The sequence below is a fragment of the Calliphora vicina genome, chromosome 2, assembly GCF_958450345.1.
Source record: "Calliphora vicina chromosome 2, idCalVici1.1, whole genome shotgun sequence".
NCBI lineage: Eukaryota > Metazoa > Arthropoda > Insecta > Diptera > Calliphoridae > Calliphora > Calliphora vicina.
Window position 1 is genome coordinate 65272204 of NC_088781.1, and position 14790 is coordinate 65286993.

General features: G+C 28.9%; 1 protein-coding gene across 1 annotated transcript in view; it reads right to left on the bottom strand.

Annotated features, from left to right (window-relative positions):
• The window catches only part of Ret (Ret oncogene), a 63638-nt gene extending 56721 nt beyond the window's left edge, over positions 1-6917 (bottom strand). Inside the window, exon 1 of the mRNA XM_065502071.1 lies at positions 6507-6917. Coding sequence (XP_065358143.1) covers positions 6507-6603 — 97 coding nt within the window. The 5' untranslated portion in view covers positions 6604-6917. The remainder of the gene's footprint in view (positions 1-6506) is intronic.
• Between the last annotated feature and the right edge of the window lie 7873 nt (positions 6918-14790).

Sequence of the window (14790 nt, forward strand, 5' to 3'; positions counted from 1 at the left end):
TTCGTAAGAAATTATTCGATTAATCGAACGATCATTAGTCGAATGAATACCCTAGTCTTCACCTTACATGATGGAATTAAGAAAAAGTCCACTATCAGGCCTGTCACATAATTCCATTCTGATCGAAAGTGGAATTAATTCCGCATTTCGCTTTTTCAGAAAAAGTAAATTTTCAGTTGAATTGATATTTCTTTGTAATTATGTATTTGTTTTTCTCAAATGTTTAATCAATTTCTGTAGAAAAAACTGCACCTTTGTTTTAATATAATAAACACTGTCAAATTAAAATCAGAAATACAGAATTAATAAATATTTTTGGAATTAATAAATTACACGGAATCTGAAGAACCTAAAACGAAATCGATGGATTAAAAACTACGGAATTGAAACCATTCCGAAGAAAATGTATAACAGGCCTGTATATAAAAAAAGAGCAGAATACATAAAAAAATTAGCTCGAACATTCTCTAAAATTATATACATAATTAAATTAAATCAGAAATTTACAGTTTCTTGAAAAAATTTCAGATTAGTCCGAATATTGATTTTTTGCCCGTATATTAGGTTTGATCTGGTTTCGGCCTGAAAAAATTCGATTTCGTTTTGACTCTAATACTATAATTGAAGAGTTTATTAGACTTGGTAAACGCATGCGCGAATTTCAATTAAAGAAAATACAATCTCGTAAAAACAGTATTTAGTGTATTCATATGCAGGCAAAATTTGAAGTTAAAATAAGAAAAATAAAATTATAAAAGTAAGTAAACACACATTTTTTTGGATAGTCGATATTCTTTTAATGGAAGGTCATTCATGCCAAATGGTCAACCCCCCGACAAATAAATAAAACCAAAATATAATATGCACACTTGCATATTCAAGTGTGTGAATAGAGAGATGTACATATGTATGTATGAATATGAATATATCAGAATGTGTGCATGACTCTGGTGTATTTTAACTTCAAAAATTGGTGGTAACAATGATAAGCAGAAACAACAAAAATAAAAGACAAATTTCAAACTCATACCCGTATTAAAAATATAACCTACTCAAAAAAACAAACAAACTACAATTTTAAGGTGTGTTTTGTCGTACGATTTTGTTAGATAAATAAGAAAAACAACAAAAAAATCCAAAAACTATGCGTAGTTGTTTTTTGTGGCTCATCATTTCGATGTTTATGAGAAAATGACTAAAAATTTCAACAAAAAAAAAAACGCGCCTCCTTCCGTTTTTGGTCAAACACACACTCACACACTTAAATATGTACGTATGTGCATTGATTGTATGAATATTTGTGTATTTTATGTACAAAGGTGGTTTGCCGGTGGTACATTTTCACTATTTATTCATTCGCCTGCACCTTAACATGTCAACACATGTCTATTAACAGACTGACGGACGGACCGACATTCGAATAAGTATTACAACGTATTTTCGTGTCTATATATTTGCTAAAAAAGTCAAAACAAACAACTACAACATAATTTTTCATACAGTGTTGCTCATAATTTATATTTTTTTTTTTGGGTCATTTGACATGTAGGTACATATGTACGTGCAGAAGTCAATTAGTTACTTTATACATCCCATGTAATCTAGCGTAAAGATAATTGTCACTTAACTATCTCTAAGTAATCTATAGTGTAGTCGTTTTAAACATGTGTATTGCATTTGTCTCTAAGTAATCCAAATGGTCACTGGTAACTAGACACGTAGCTAGTTGCCACCCTAAATGATTGGTAAAATCTCCAGTTGAGGACATAGAACTGCTGGGAAATGACTGTCAGGAGAGGTAACTGTATATGTGAAGTTACAAAATCTTTCGTTTAAGCTACCGATATGTAAATTCCGTTTGTTATTTCTACAATATTCATTTATGACGCCATTATGCGAATCCTATAAGTTATAGTCATGAGAATTTTGATATTGAAAATCAACTAACTGTATGTATCTATAGTTGGCTAAAATATATGCCAAAACTTTTGCTATCAATAATAAAAGAATTACTGAAAAATGGGCCGCGCAAAGCATTGCACAGAAGAAGAAAGAGAAGTTATTAAAAAACTAGTAAGAGAGCTATATTCGGCTGTAATTTGGTGAAGGGTATATAATCCTTCACCAAATTATACTTCAAAATAAAAATTTTAAATATTTTTAGGTAAACAAAATTTATTTTGTTTCCAAAGTTGTTTTTTTCAATTTTTGGAAAAAAAATTTTTCGAATTGTTATTTGAAAATTTGATTTTGTTTAAATTTTTTTTTAAATTTTAAAAAAATTTTTTAATTTTTTTGTAAAAAAAAAAATTCGGGTTAAAAAATATTTTTTTCCGATTTTGAGCCATTGTAAATCCAACTTATTATGGTCTTATATACGTCGTTGCAAAGGTCTTTGAAATATCTATCATATTGTCTATATTAATGACTTAGCAATCCAGATATAGGTCAAAAATCGAGGTTGTTCTGGTTTTTTCCTCATATCTCAGCCATTTGTGGACCGATTTTGCTGATTTTAAATAGGAAACTTCTCGAAAGCATGTCTGACAGAATTATTGAAGATTTATCAAAAAGATATCTTCAAAAAATTGATTTCAACAGACAGACGGACGGACATGGCTTAATCGACTACGCTATCTATAAGGATCCAGAATATATGTATATACTTTATGAATTGTTATTTTGTCGATACGAGATACATTTAAGTCCGCTATCGCCATCCGGAAAGAAGTTTGTTTGTCAGGTGACCACAAGAACTATTCAAAGAAGATTGGTAGATGCTGATCTTCATGGCAGAACATCAAGAAAAGTCTCCATGCTCAATAAAAAGCATGTAGCTGCAAGAAAGAAATTTGCTAAAGATCATAAAAGACCAGAAAATATAAAAAAATGGCGCAATTTGTTATGTCAGAAATTAATTTGATTCTTAGTGATGGTAAGACATGGGTTAGACGTCCAAATAATGCCCAATTAAATCCACGATAACCACAAAAACGTTATAATAAAAAAATATAAAAATCTTTGAAATCGGATGGGAAACAAAAAAATTTAACGTGATTAAAAATTTTACATGTCGAAGGTACCCTACTTTGAGCCCCTATAGCATTTTAATAACTTAAACTCGAATACTCCTTGTGTAGCCTTTTAGAAATGCCAGATTTATTTCCAAAACATTTTGATTCTGCCCTACTGTGCGGCGTTGGTCCAATTGTACAAAAATATTTTGGAGAATGTTACGAAGCCACATGTAGATAGGAATATGCCATTAAAATGGATCTTCCAGCTATATAATGACCCTTGCCAACAAATGTTTTTTAGATAACAAAATTGATGTTATGGAATGGCCGTCGCAATCACCTGACTTAAATCCAATCGAAAACCTATGGAAAACAGTAAAAGACTAACTCGGACCAGAAAAATTTAAAAACAAGGAAGAACTTTGGCAGAAAATTCAGAAAATATGGTATGCAATTCTCCGATCTACATGCGAACGTTTGGCAAATTCTATGCCCAAAAGATGTGATGCTGTTATAAAAAATAATGAAATGCAACAAAATATTAAAAAAAAAACTATTTTTTAATAATTTTAAGACTGGTTGATTCGCATATTTTATTTAGTATTTTTAACATAAGAATGAGTTATTTATTTTTTGTTTACATTATGAGCATTAATATATAACGAAACACTTTTAAATTTTGAAATCATATTTTTTAGTTTGTATCGCTTTAATCGAATTCATGTGTAGTGATTCTATTAAATTGTCCGTTACTGTATATAATATTCGGTACAGCCGAATATAGCACTCTGACTTGTTTGCTCTTACAAATATTTGACTATTTTACCTACATATGTACAATATATTTGTACAATATTACAAAATACGTTGACAGACTTTGTTTAATTTTGTATAAGTTTAACGTAAACTAGGATTAGTTAACACTACCATATAATTAATAATTGGAGAATTTATCACATAACCAGTTGTTCACTGACGCTTTTAATTATCACAAACAAATTGTACAATGATATTTAAATTCATAAATAAATATAGTGTTGTCAATAAAAATTTAAAAATATATGTAGATTTACAAAATTAATTACTACTATGTGTATAAGAATTAAATTTAAAGTAATTAGTTTAAATTAATAAGTCATATAATTAGAGCGATACAGAGTTTTGAATTTTTCGAAATTCATTCTAGTTCAAATTTTATTTGAATTTTTGTAGATCTATTTCTTCTCGATTTCGATTAGCTATGTAAATGATGCAAGTATTTTAGTTAAACTAAAATGTTTGTCCTGCTCAACAAATACTGACCCCAGGACAACGATTTTGAGAAGTGGTCTGCTCAAACAAACTAAACTTTAATTTTAGTTGGGAACATACAAACGGTGCCACCTTAATGTACATTTATTTTTTGAAATTACGGTCATGATTTAAATTATGTACTTCCAAATTCATAATAACATATTTTGCTGGGAAATTGCCATAAACAATGTTATATACTCGAAAAAGGCGGAATATCTATTTTAAACTAGACAGTAAATCTAATGCCCAAAGCTCTTAGTTGACACCACCTGTAATTAACTTATTTTAAGTAATACGCAAACACATTTAAATACCATTTTATTAGACACTGTAAACAACAACTATGAACATAAACTGTATAGTCGTGTTTCCCAAAAAAAGCTTACTTACTTATCTCTGACAGAGATAAAATCATAAATGTTTTTCATTTTTAATATTTATAGAGATATGTAAGTACTAAATACATTTGTATGTACATCAATTTTATGCTATTTACAATATTAATGACCCCTTTCATAAAACTTTTTTAAGTACGCAAACATTAACATTAACTAACATTTGTATTACTGTCTGTATGTCGGTCTGTCTGTCCGTCTGCATGTCTGTAACTTTAAACTCTATCTTAAATCATTTATGAATAGAAACCCTCCCACCCAATATAATTTATACATCAATGTCTTTTGCTGTTGCTCTGTCTGTTACTTTGTCATTTTCTTAAATGTACATTAACAATTGCAATGCATCTTTTGACAAAGTTTTTTGTATATTAGAGAAAAACCAAGGGTTTAGAGACGAGATCTAAAAAAGTTAAGAAATATTTTAAGCCTCGCCTAAAATTTTTATTTTTATTTATTGTGAGTTGTGTCATGAAAATAATATTTATAATGTCAAAAATATTTATGGTTTTCAAAATGGCTTTCAAAAATCGATAATATAATAGCCATAGCGAATTTTTCAAAATCATATTTTTTTTGAAAGTCAATATTCTAAAATTCCAAAATTAGTTCAGCTATCCCACTAATAGTGCATCTTTAGAGACCTCTAGGACTACCAAACCTATATAGTGTGTTACGTGTACCATTCCAAAAATGGCCATTTTTACCTATGTCCTCTAAAGATTTTTTTAAAAAATCATATATTTTTGAATGTTAATTTTCTCAAATCCCAAAATTAGTTCAGCTATCCCACTAATAGTGCATCTTTAGAGACCTCTTGTACTACCAAACCTATATAGTGTGTTAGTGTGTGGCCACTTTTACCAAAGATCCTCTAAAGAATTTGTTTTCGAAATAGACATTATTTCATTATTATAGACATCATGGAGTACCACTTCAATATAGTTTTGGTCATGGACTTGGTTCCATTCTCCTGTACTAACGTCCTAAATATACTACCATTTATATACTAACCCCCATTTTCTCAATATCTGATTATCGTTTTTCGTAACGATAAACATCCAATTAACATTTTTTTTGTATGAGAACTGTCAGTTTATCGTCACGATAAAAAATAATCAGAGATTGAGAAAATGGGGGTAACTCTGTTAAATGCATAACAGTGCACTGTTAACTGCAAAATAACCTCTGTTACAAAATTTGGTTTGTATCTCTACTAGTTAAATACGAATTTATCTTCACACACATGTTTAAATTTTTTTAATATAACCGTAAGCACAATCTTTTCGTGCGCACTCCTTCACCATAATTGAACCTAAAAGCATATATATTTCGAATCTTTACAGATAGCGAATTTATTCATCAATAATCCAATACCCAAGAGATCTTATCAATATATCAATAAGGTTCCCTTCAAAATGGTAAGGTCACATACTTTTCGTTCTGTTTATCCAGAAATACAAATCGTATTGATTGGTACTATTGGGTAAAATACTTGTGACCTTATCATTATGACTAGTGACCTTCCTATATTTTGTGTTTTTGAAAAATCTTTCAAATCGGCACATAAAATTTAAAATTTGTATTTTGAAGTATATTTTGGTGAAGATTCGGCACAGCCGAATATAGCTCTCTTACTTGTTTTAAAAACTCTGGTTGTCATTTATTAAAAAGTACATTCTGAAAAAAGGTAGAAAAGTACTAAGCTTTCCCTGTCTAAATACAAGTAAATTTTTCGTATGACTACAAAATATATGAAAGAAAATAAACATGTTTTTTGTTGTTGATGCTAGTAACTTACCATTGCAGGTGTGTTTGTTGTTGTTGCTGCCACTTTCATAAGTGACAAATACAATGATGGCAATTAACAGTTTTAATCCGCAACATGTGGTTGACATCTTTGTTGTTGTATGTTGCTGCTGATGTAGAGTCTAGTAAATGATGCTGTTGCCTTTAGACAACAATTTGTTGTTGTTTTGTTTGTTTATTTATTGGTTTGTTAGTTGTGTTGGTTGTTACTTTGACACTTTTAAACTCTTTGTTTTGCTGTTGTTTCTTCTTTATTATCATAGGTTCACTATTGTTGTTGTTGTTAAGACAATTGTTTACACTGTTGTTCACTGTACTTTAACAGCAACAACAAACAAATTTAAAAGTTGAATGAATGATTGAATTAATGTTCTAGTTGTTGTTGGTGAGTGTCACTTAGTTATTTGTTATTTGTTTACGTTTATGTTTATTTGTTTACAATTATTATTATGATTATTTGTCAATTATTATAATTTGTTTATATTTGCTTTTCTCATTTATTAGTTAGTTGGTTGTAGGTACTTGTATTGTTTTTATAGTTGTCACACAAAGTTTGTTGAACATCATATCTGGCTGTTATTGTTGTTATTATCTTGTATTTGTTGTTTTTGTTATTATATGTTGTGTCAAACATAAGTACACATGTCATAAACATGGATGACTGTTTGTTTGGCTGGTTTCTGGTTCATCACTATTTATGTTCTTTGAGGTTTTTTTTACTATTTTTTTAATAAATTATTTTTGTTAATTGTCTTTTTATTATTTTTAGACGCCTCCTCACTTTAATGTTTTGTTATCGTTCACATGTTTTTTTTTTAGGTTTTTTGTTATGTCATAAAGATCTATTTGATTCAATAAAAAAAAACACAAATTAAACAAAAATATAAGAAATAATAAATATCATTGTAATTTTTACAATTAATAGAATTGTATTCGTAGACAAATTCATTTGTTGGTGTCATGGACAAAATGTTTTAATTCCAGCACGTGATTGTTTTATTTAATGAATTTTTGTATATGAATTATGAGAATCAAGACTTAAGAACACAGATCTTAGAACATCATACTCATTGGCATCATGCTGTTTTAAAAAGTGTTCAATATTTTTTATCTCCTTTATATCGACATGAGAAAACTTTAAACAGACAAACATTTAAATAATTCATAATAGTAGAACAGTTAGCAAAGTTATTATAACTTAAAAAAAGTTGATTACAAGTTTGATAGCGGATTTGAAAGAAAATATGAATGATTACGGAATGTTCGCACAGTGGGATAATTACAAAAAAAAAATGAAAGTAAAACTGTAATTTCTAAATAGATAATCTGATTTTAATAAAACTTTTCATGACTACAGAATATGCATAGATCAATTAGGGGCGAGGTCACAAGACCTCATTTCTGGTATTTGCTAATTGAAAACGATGCTAAACTATAATTTCTAAACGGATAGTCCGATAAAATTTAATTTGAACATTAAGCCAAATTCTATTTTTGAGATTTGTTTAAAGAGTTTTGGGAATTGTGGAATTTTCAATAATAAATCTCAACTAACTTAAGTATTCCGAACTAAACATTCTATAAAACTGCAAAATTTCATTTATAAACATTTCCATAAAAACTCAGCTGAAATCTTGTTTAACTAGTTTTTGCTAAAAGTTTTGGATGTTTCAATTATTAAAAATTGTATACACTTCTGTAAAGAAGGCACAATATCCTATGTTTTGATATTTAATACGTTTACCGTATATAATACACTCGAGATTTTAATGATCTTATCAATAAGCTGCCCTTCAAAATTATAAAGTCACATACTTTTCGTTCTATTTATCCATAAATACAAATCGTATTGATTGGTACTTTTGGGTAAAATACTTGTGACCTTATTATTTTGACTTGTGACCTTCCTCAATTTTGTGTTTTGAAAAATCTTTCAAATTGATCTATAAATGATAGAGATATAAGCGCAACCCGGTTTTTTGATTCTAATGAAATACTTCATATCGAAATCGATATCAAAATGTTACCACTCAGAAAGTCAATAATTACGAATATGTGTGGCTTTAATTTTGGAAATATATTTTACTATATTTCGGATACTATGCTAGATACCAAATATATATCAAATCAAAGAAATTTTACAGTCAATTCCAACGAAACAGGAATTTTGTAAAAAAATCTGTAAATCTCACATTTATAGGTCATTGCTTTAATTTACTGCATAATATTAATTTATGTGTATTCAAATTCGGGAGACATTGACCGGTTTTTCCAAAAAAAAATTGAGATTTATTTCAATTTCATTTGGAAAACTGAAACTGCAGATAAATATTCCAAATATAGTATTCATCTGGATCATAATATTATGAACACAATATAAATTATTGCAAGAAATACGATTCAAATTGCATAAACGAAAATATGAGAGGTATTAATCAGTGGATAACTTGGGCTATAACTGGAATATTTTAAAACGCATTTTGTAAATCTTTTTTTTTTTGTTAAACGTTAGTGCTTAAAAACGCGTAAATTAACTGTAATAGAAAACTTAGTAAATTTTAATTTATCTTAGAAATATACATACATAGTTATTTGGTTATTTAATTTTTTTTTTTTAATTTAAAATTTTTTTTAGTTTTTCCAATTTTTTTAATATTTAGCGAAAAAAAAAACTTTTGGTGAAAAAAAATTCGGATTAAAAAATATTTTTTCCGATTTTGACCCATTGTAGGTCCAACTTACTATGTTCTTTATCGTCGTTGCAAAGGTCTTTGAAATATCTATCATAAGATATCCATATTGTCTATATTAATGACTTATGACCAGTTTTTGACTTCGTATTTAAATACGTATTTAGTTAATTTTTACTTAAATTTACAGTTTGAGTTTTCAGTGCTACATACATAATTTGTCTTATTTAAATAAGATAAAAGTATGGTAGCACTACTGAATATCAAAAATTTATCGATAGTTTTGCTTAAAACAGCTGTTCAACCAAAACAAAAATTGATATATTTTGCCCAATAATAAATAAAAGTTTGTTAAACAATAAATTATTGGTAGGAAAATGCGCAAAACAAGCTTCAATTGGCTCGCATTGGAATTCTAGTTTTTGCAAGACGCTGATTTTAGCAAGACGCTGTTGTTTGGTTTTTTTCACTATAATAGAGTGACAAAAAAACCAAACAACAAAAGTCAGCTGTCAAAAACATATGGTAGTTTATGAAATTTAAATAGAATTTAAATGACCAACGTTGGCCATTTAAGTATCATTTAAAAAAGCACTGAGAAACACATTTTCGTATTTAAATAGAACTTAAAAATAATTCATATTTAAATACGATCTCAAAAAATGGCCCTTAGTAATCCCGATATAGGTCAAAAATCGATGTTGTCCTGGTTTTTTCCTTATATGTATCTCAGCCATTTGTGGCCCGATTTTCTCGATTTTAAATAGGGACTTCGAAAAGTTGATTTCAACAGACAGACGCTATCTATAAGGATCCAGTGGGGTTACTCTGTATTGCGATGCGAAAACAAGTTCGATACGAAAGGTAAATAGTGGTACCACAAAATAAACAATAGCGGAATGAAATGTCAAAACTTGTAAATAAAAATATTTTAAACACATTTGTTTGCGATGCGAAAACGGAGTAGAGGGTACCAATTGTTCAGTTTTTCTTTCGCATCGCAATAGAGAGTAACCCCCCAGAATATATATACTTTATAGGGTCGGAAAATTATATTGTGGAAATTACAAACGGAATGACAAACTTATAAAAAGGAAAAAAAGAATACATTTATTTTCCCCCAAAATGGTAGGTCCGTACCTGAGAGCATATTTTTATTCAAGGAAACATTTTGGCAGTCTTTTGAACTTATGAGATAAATATATTTTAACTTTTAGATGGTCTGTTAGTAGAAATTAAGTTACTAAGATAATTGTCTAAGATTATACAGCCCAATTATGAATAAAAATTCTATTCAAAAAAGGAAATTTTTGTATTCAAATTCAATGGGAAAAAACTCCCGGGGAACAAACTCCCGTGGAATTTTTTATTCATAATTGGGCTGATAATCTTTTTAGACCCTTCATGAGTGGTATATACCTTTGTAGGGCCGGAAAAAATATTAAGGTACATGCCGTAACCCCTTTCCCCCTAGAACTGTTCTACGGAGTGTAGAATTTTTGGAAATGCATTTACAAGATGAAATATGCATTTTTTTCAGTTTTTGCAACATTTTTTTCGTTAAATAATTATTTTTGCATTTTTATGTGTAAAAGAAATTCCAAATATGTATTGCAAAATTTTATCTTTAATATTTAAGGGTTAATGTTTTCCAATTTTAGTAAAACTTTCGGGATATATTTAAAATTATCTTGACTATAATAATGTGAAAAGGTTTTATTTAAAATTGATATCTGTAAAGAAAATGTGACAAACAAATTAGTTTTTACCGAAAAGCGCAATATTTAAATCACAGGTACAAAAAAACTGTGGTAAATATTAACAAAATGTTTTTACATTTTTATTTATTCTCTTATATCGTTACCTTAATATAGGAAGGCCCTAACTAGTGTTTTTTTTTTTGTATGCCCAGATTTCATTTATTTCTGTAAATGGTGCGCTCATATATCATATTTAGCCAAAAAATCTCGACTTAATAAAAAACACGTGTTAGGGCCTTTCTATATTAAGGTAACGATATATCCTCAATAAATCCCAATAATTATAAACATTTTTTTTTCTTCCAAAAATGTGTTAGACATACATTTTTGTAAGTTTTAGCAATCTAACTTGTTTTATTTAATACTTTTAACAGTATTAAAATATGTATATCAAAAGGTTTTCAAAAAGCTTGTATAAAATCTAGAGTTTGCATACAAAATTTTGTCCAACTAAATTGTATATTTCTTCAATATGCGTAAACCTTTCTATACGCAGACCACTTCAGATAATGCGAAACGATTTAACATTCTTTAACTGTAAGCCGAACAGCATTTATGCAGGTTGTTAGATATTTGCATTAACTTTTGACATCGAATACAATTTGTCTCGTGCAAAGTAGACATTTGAAAATGCAACAATACGTATGGATATTCATTAGTTAGAGAAACAGATTGTATCACAAAACCGCATGCACATTGAATACGGCAGGCACATTTCAGCAGCCAGAGAGGTGAACAAAAATATAAAATACAAAAAATACTGTGAGTATAATAAAAAAAAGTACGCGTATGTAAAAAAATGCATACTTGAAATTTTTGTTCACACTTTTATGCACAATAACAACCGAACTACACTCAAAACGGCAGCAACATAAAAAAGGTGACAAAACGACAACAACAACAACATCAAAACTACTTTGTACTTGTGTACTGCAACAACGCTGTTCAAAAAAGAAAAAAACAAAATCTTTACAATAATCACTGCAGCAACTATTTAATCATGTACATGCATGCTGGCATTCATAAAGTTCCCATAGAGAAGCAGCCAGAGAGGTGTATGAAAAAAGAAAAAGTCACTTGTAAATCACACACACACTCGCAAATGCACTTACACAAACAAGATTTTTGTTAATTCAAACCAATTTACAACAAGAGGAGGATTTATCCCCATGCATTTAGTTTTATTTGCGTTTTTATTTAAGTTATTTATATTTTTTTTTTTGCACTCTCGACTTCTTATAAATTAAACACAAAATATTAACAAAAACAACAGTTGCAGCAACAACACTTGTTACAAATAAATGAATGAAAAACACGGAAATAACATACTTTTTTTTAGTTTGTCATACAAATGTATGAGAGTTGTTTTGTTTGTTTATATTTTTTTTATTTTTGTAGCTTTTCACTAGTAATTGGCAACATTAATTATAACGTTGTTGTTTTTTTTTTTGTATTTTTGTCTTGTCTTAAATTTAACATTCACAAGCTTAAATTCACATTTAATGTTTTACTCATACACATCCATACATATTTTCTATCATTGAAACAAGTTTAAATTTTAATATCCGTTTTTAATTTTTTTTTTGTTAAATATGTTTGTATTTAAATATGTATTACACTTGTTTCCTTTAATGCAATAAATTATCTATCGCTTTTCTAAAAATGTAAACATAACCGCCATGTAACCGTTATTTTATTTCCATTGATGTTAAACGTCTGTTTTCCGCGAAAGTCTAAGTTAAACTAAACTAAACTGTTTGAATGTTTGAGGGAAAATTGAGATAAACATGCTTTTTTACTACGTTTAGTTGTTGTTGTTATTATTGTTGTTTTCTTGTTCTACGTATCGCACACACAAACACTCACATACACTAACCACCAAAAAGGATGACTTCGTTCGTTATCGTTACGAAGTTATTTTGGGTGCGTACGAGAGAGCCAGTAAATAAATGTACGTGTGTTAGTGAGTGTAAACATGGCTGTGTGTGATAACTGTGTGATGTTACCGTTATGTTGAGGCAGTTGGCCACCATGTTTATACGCATGATTTTATTGGGCTTTTTATCAAATGGTATGATAGTGCGTATAAGCAATATTTTTTATTTTTATATGGAAATTTTAAGCATGACGCATTCTTCTTCTTTGTAAATAAATTATAATTTTTTACAACTACAACGATTTTCACAGAATATGTTTTATTACATTAACAATTAGTTGCCATATTTTATTTAGAAAATCAATTAAGATTTTCTAGGTTTTAAGGATTTGTTTAAATTAATTTAATTTTATTAAATTGAGGATGTGTGAATACATTTTTGATAACTACTAGGGAATTCATTAGAATAATGATCGTTCAATTAATCGAATAATTTCTTACGAATAATTATTCGAAAAACTTAAACTATAACGAATAATTCGAACAATTGTATGTAGAATAATCGAATAAAACGAATAAATGTACATACATACACTGAATCAATTAAGTCTCCGTACAGACATACTCATAATATAAACTAGCTATTTATGGTAAATTTTCAATATATATTTAAACCTTTTTTTAATTCATTTTATAAAAAATCTTATAAACTAGAAATCAACATAAAAAACTACAAACATTTTCATTAAAAACATAAAAATTTACATAAATTCAATAATTGTACGAAAAGTATCACCAAAAAAGTCTCCGTACAGTTAACCGTTTTAAGGCAAGGAATCCCAATATTAATCTTAATTGAATTTAATATGTGATAGGTCCTCCTTTCTGAGCAATTGCAGCATTTTTATGGCTGTGCATGGAATGGACCAGCTTTGTTGTTGTCAGGGAATCTATTTTATACCACTCTTCCATTATAACGGCTTTTAGCTGATCTTTACTCGTTATATTGTGCTGCCAAATTTTTCTTTCCAAGTGATCCGATAGATGTTCAATCGGGTTGAGATCAGGTGACTGAGCTGAGCGATTTAAGTGCTTAGGAACATTATAAATAAGACATTCCTTTACTAATCTAGAGGTGTGTTTGGGATCGTTGTCTTGTTGGAAGCAATACAAACGTCCCAAGCCTAATTTTTCAGAACTTTGTTTTAAGGTTTCTTTTAATATATTAAGGTATGCATATTTATCCATCGCGTTTTCAACAAAAATAAGATATCCCACACCAGATGAAGCCATGTAACCCCAAACAATAACGTTACCTCCTCCATGCTTTACGGTTAGCGTCAAATGCTTCGGATTCATTTCAGTATTTGGCTTTCTTCATAACATTTCTCTTCCATCAGAACCAAAAACATTCAATTTACTTTCATCGGTAAAAATAACTCGATCCCAAAAGAAAAAAATCTTTATCAATATGCTCGTTAGCGTAATCCAATCTATTTTTCATGTTCAGTTTTCGAACAAGGGGCTTCTTAGGGCTTACTTGACCATTGTATCTATTTAGTTTAAGAGCGTTTCTTACAGTTTGGGGGTTTACCGTTAATTCATCACTAGTTTTCAAGTTTCCCGCAATTACACATGCGTTAATTTTTGGATTACCTTATACAAATCGTACAATTCTTCTCTCTAAGTGGTGGTCTATTTTTCTTGGATGATCAGTTCAATGTTCCGGTTTTTTTGAACTGTTGAATAACGTACTGAATGGAAGAGCGTGGTCTTTTTATAATATCCTTGATTTCGGTTAGATTTTTTCCTTCATTTTGCAAGTTAATAATAATTTTCTTTGTATCCATTAAAATTTGCTTATTTTAGGATTCCCTGACAACAACAAAGCTGGTCCATTCTATGCACAGCCATTAAAATGAAGCAATTGAAAATGTTTGTAGTTTTTTT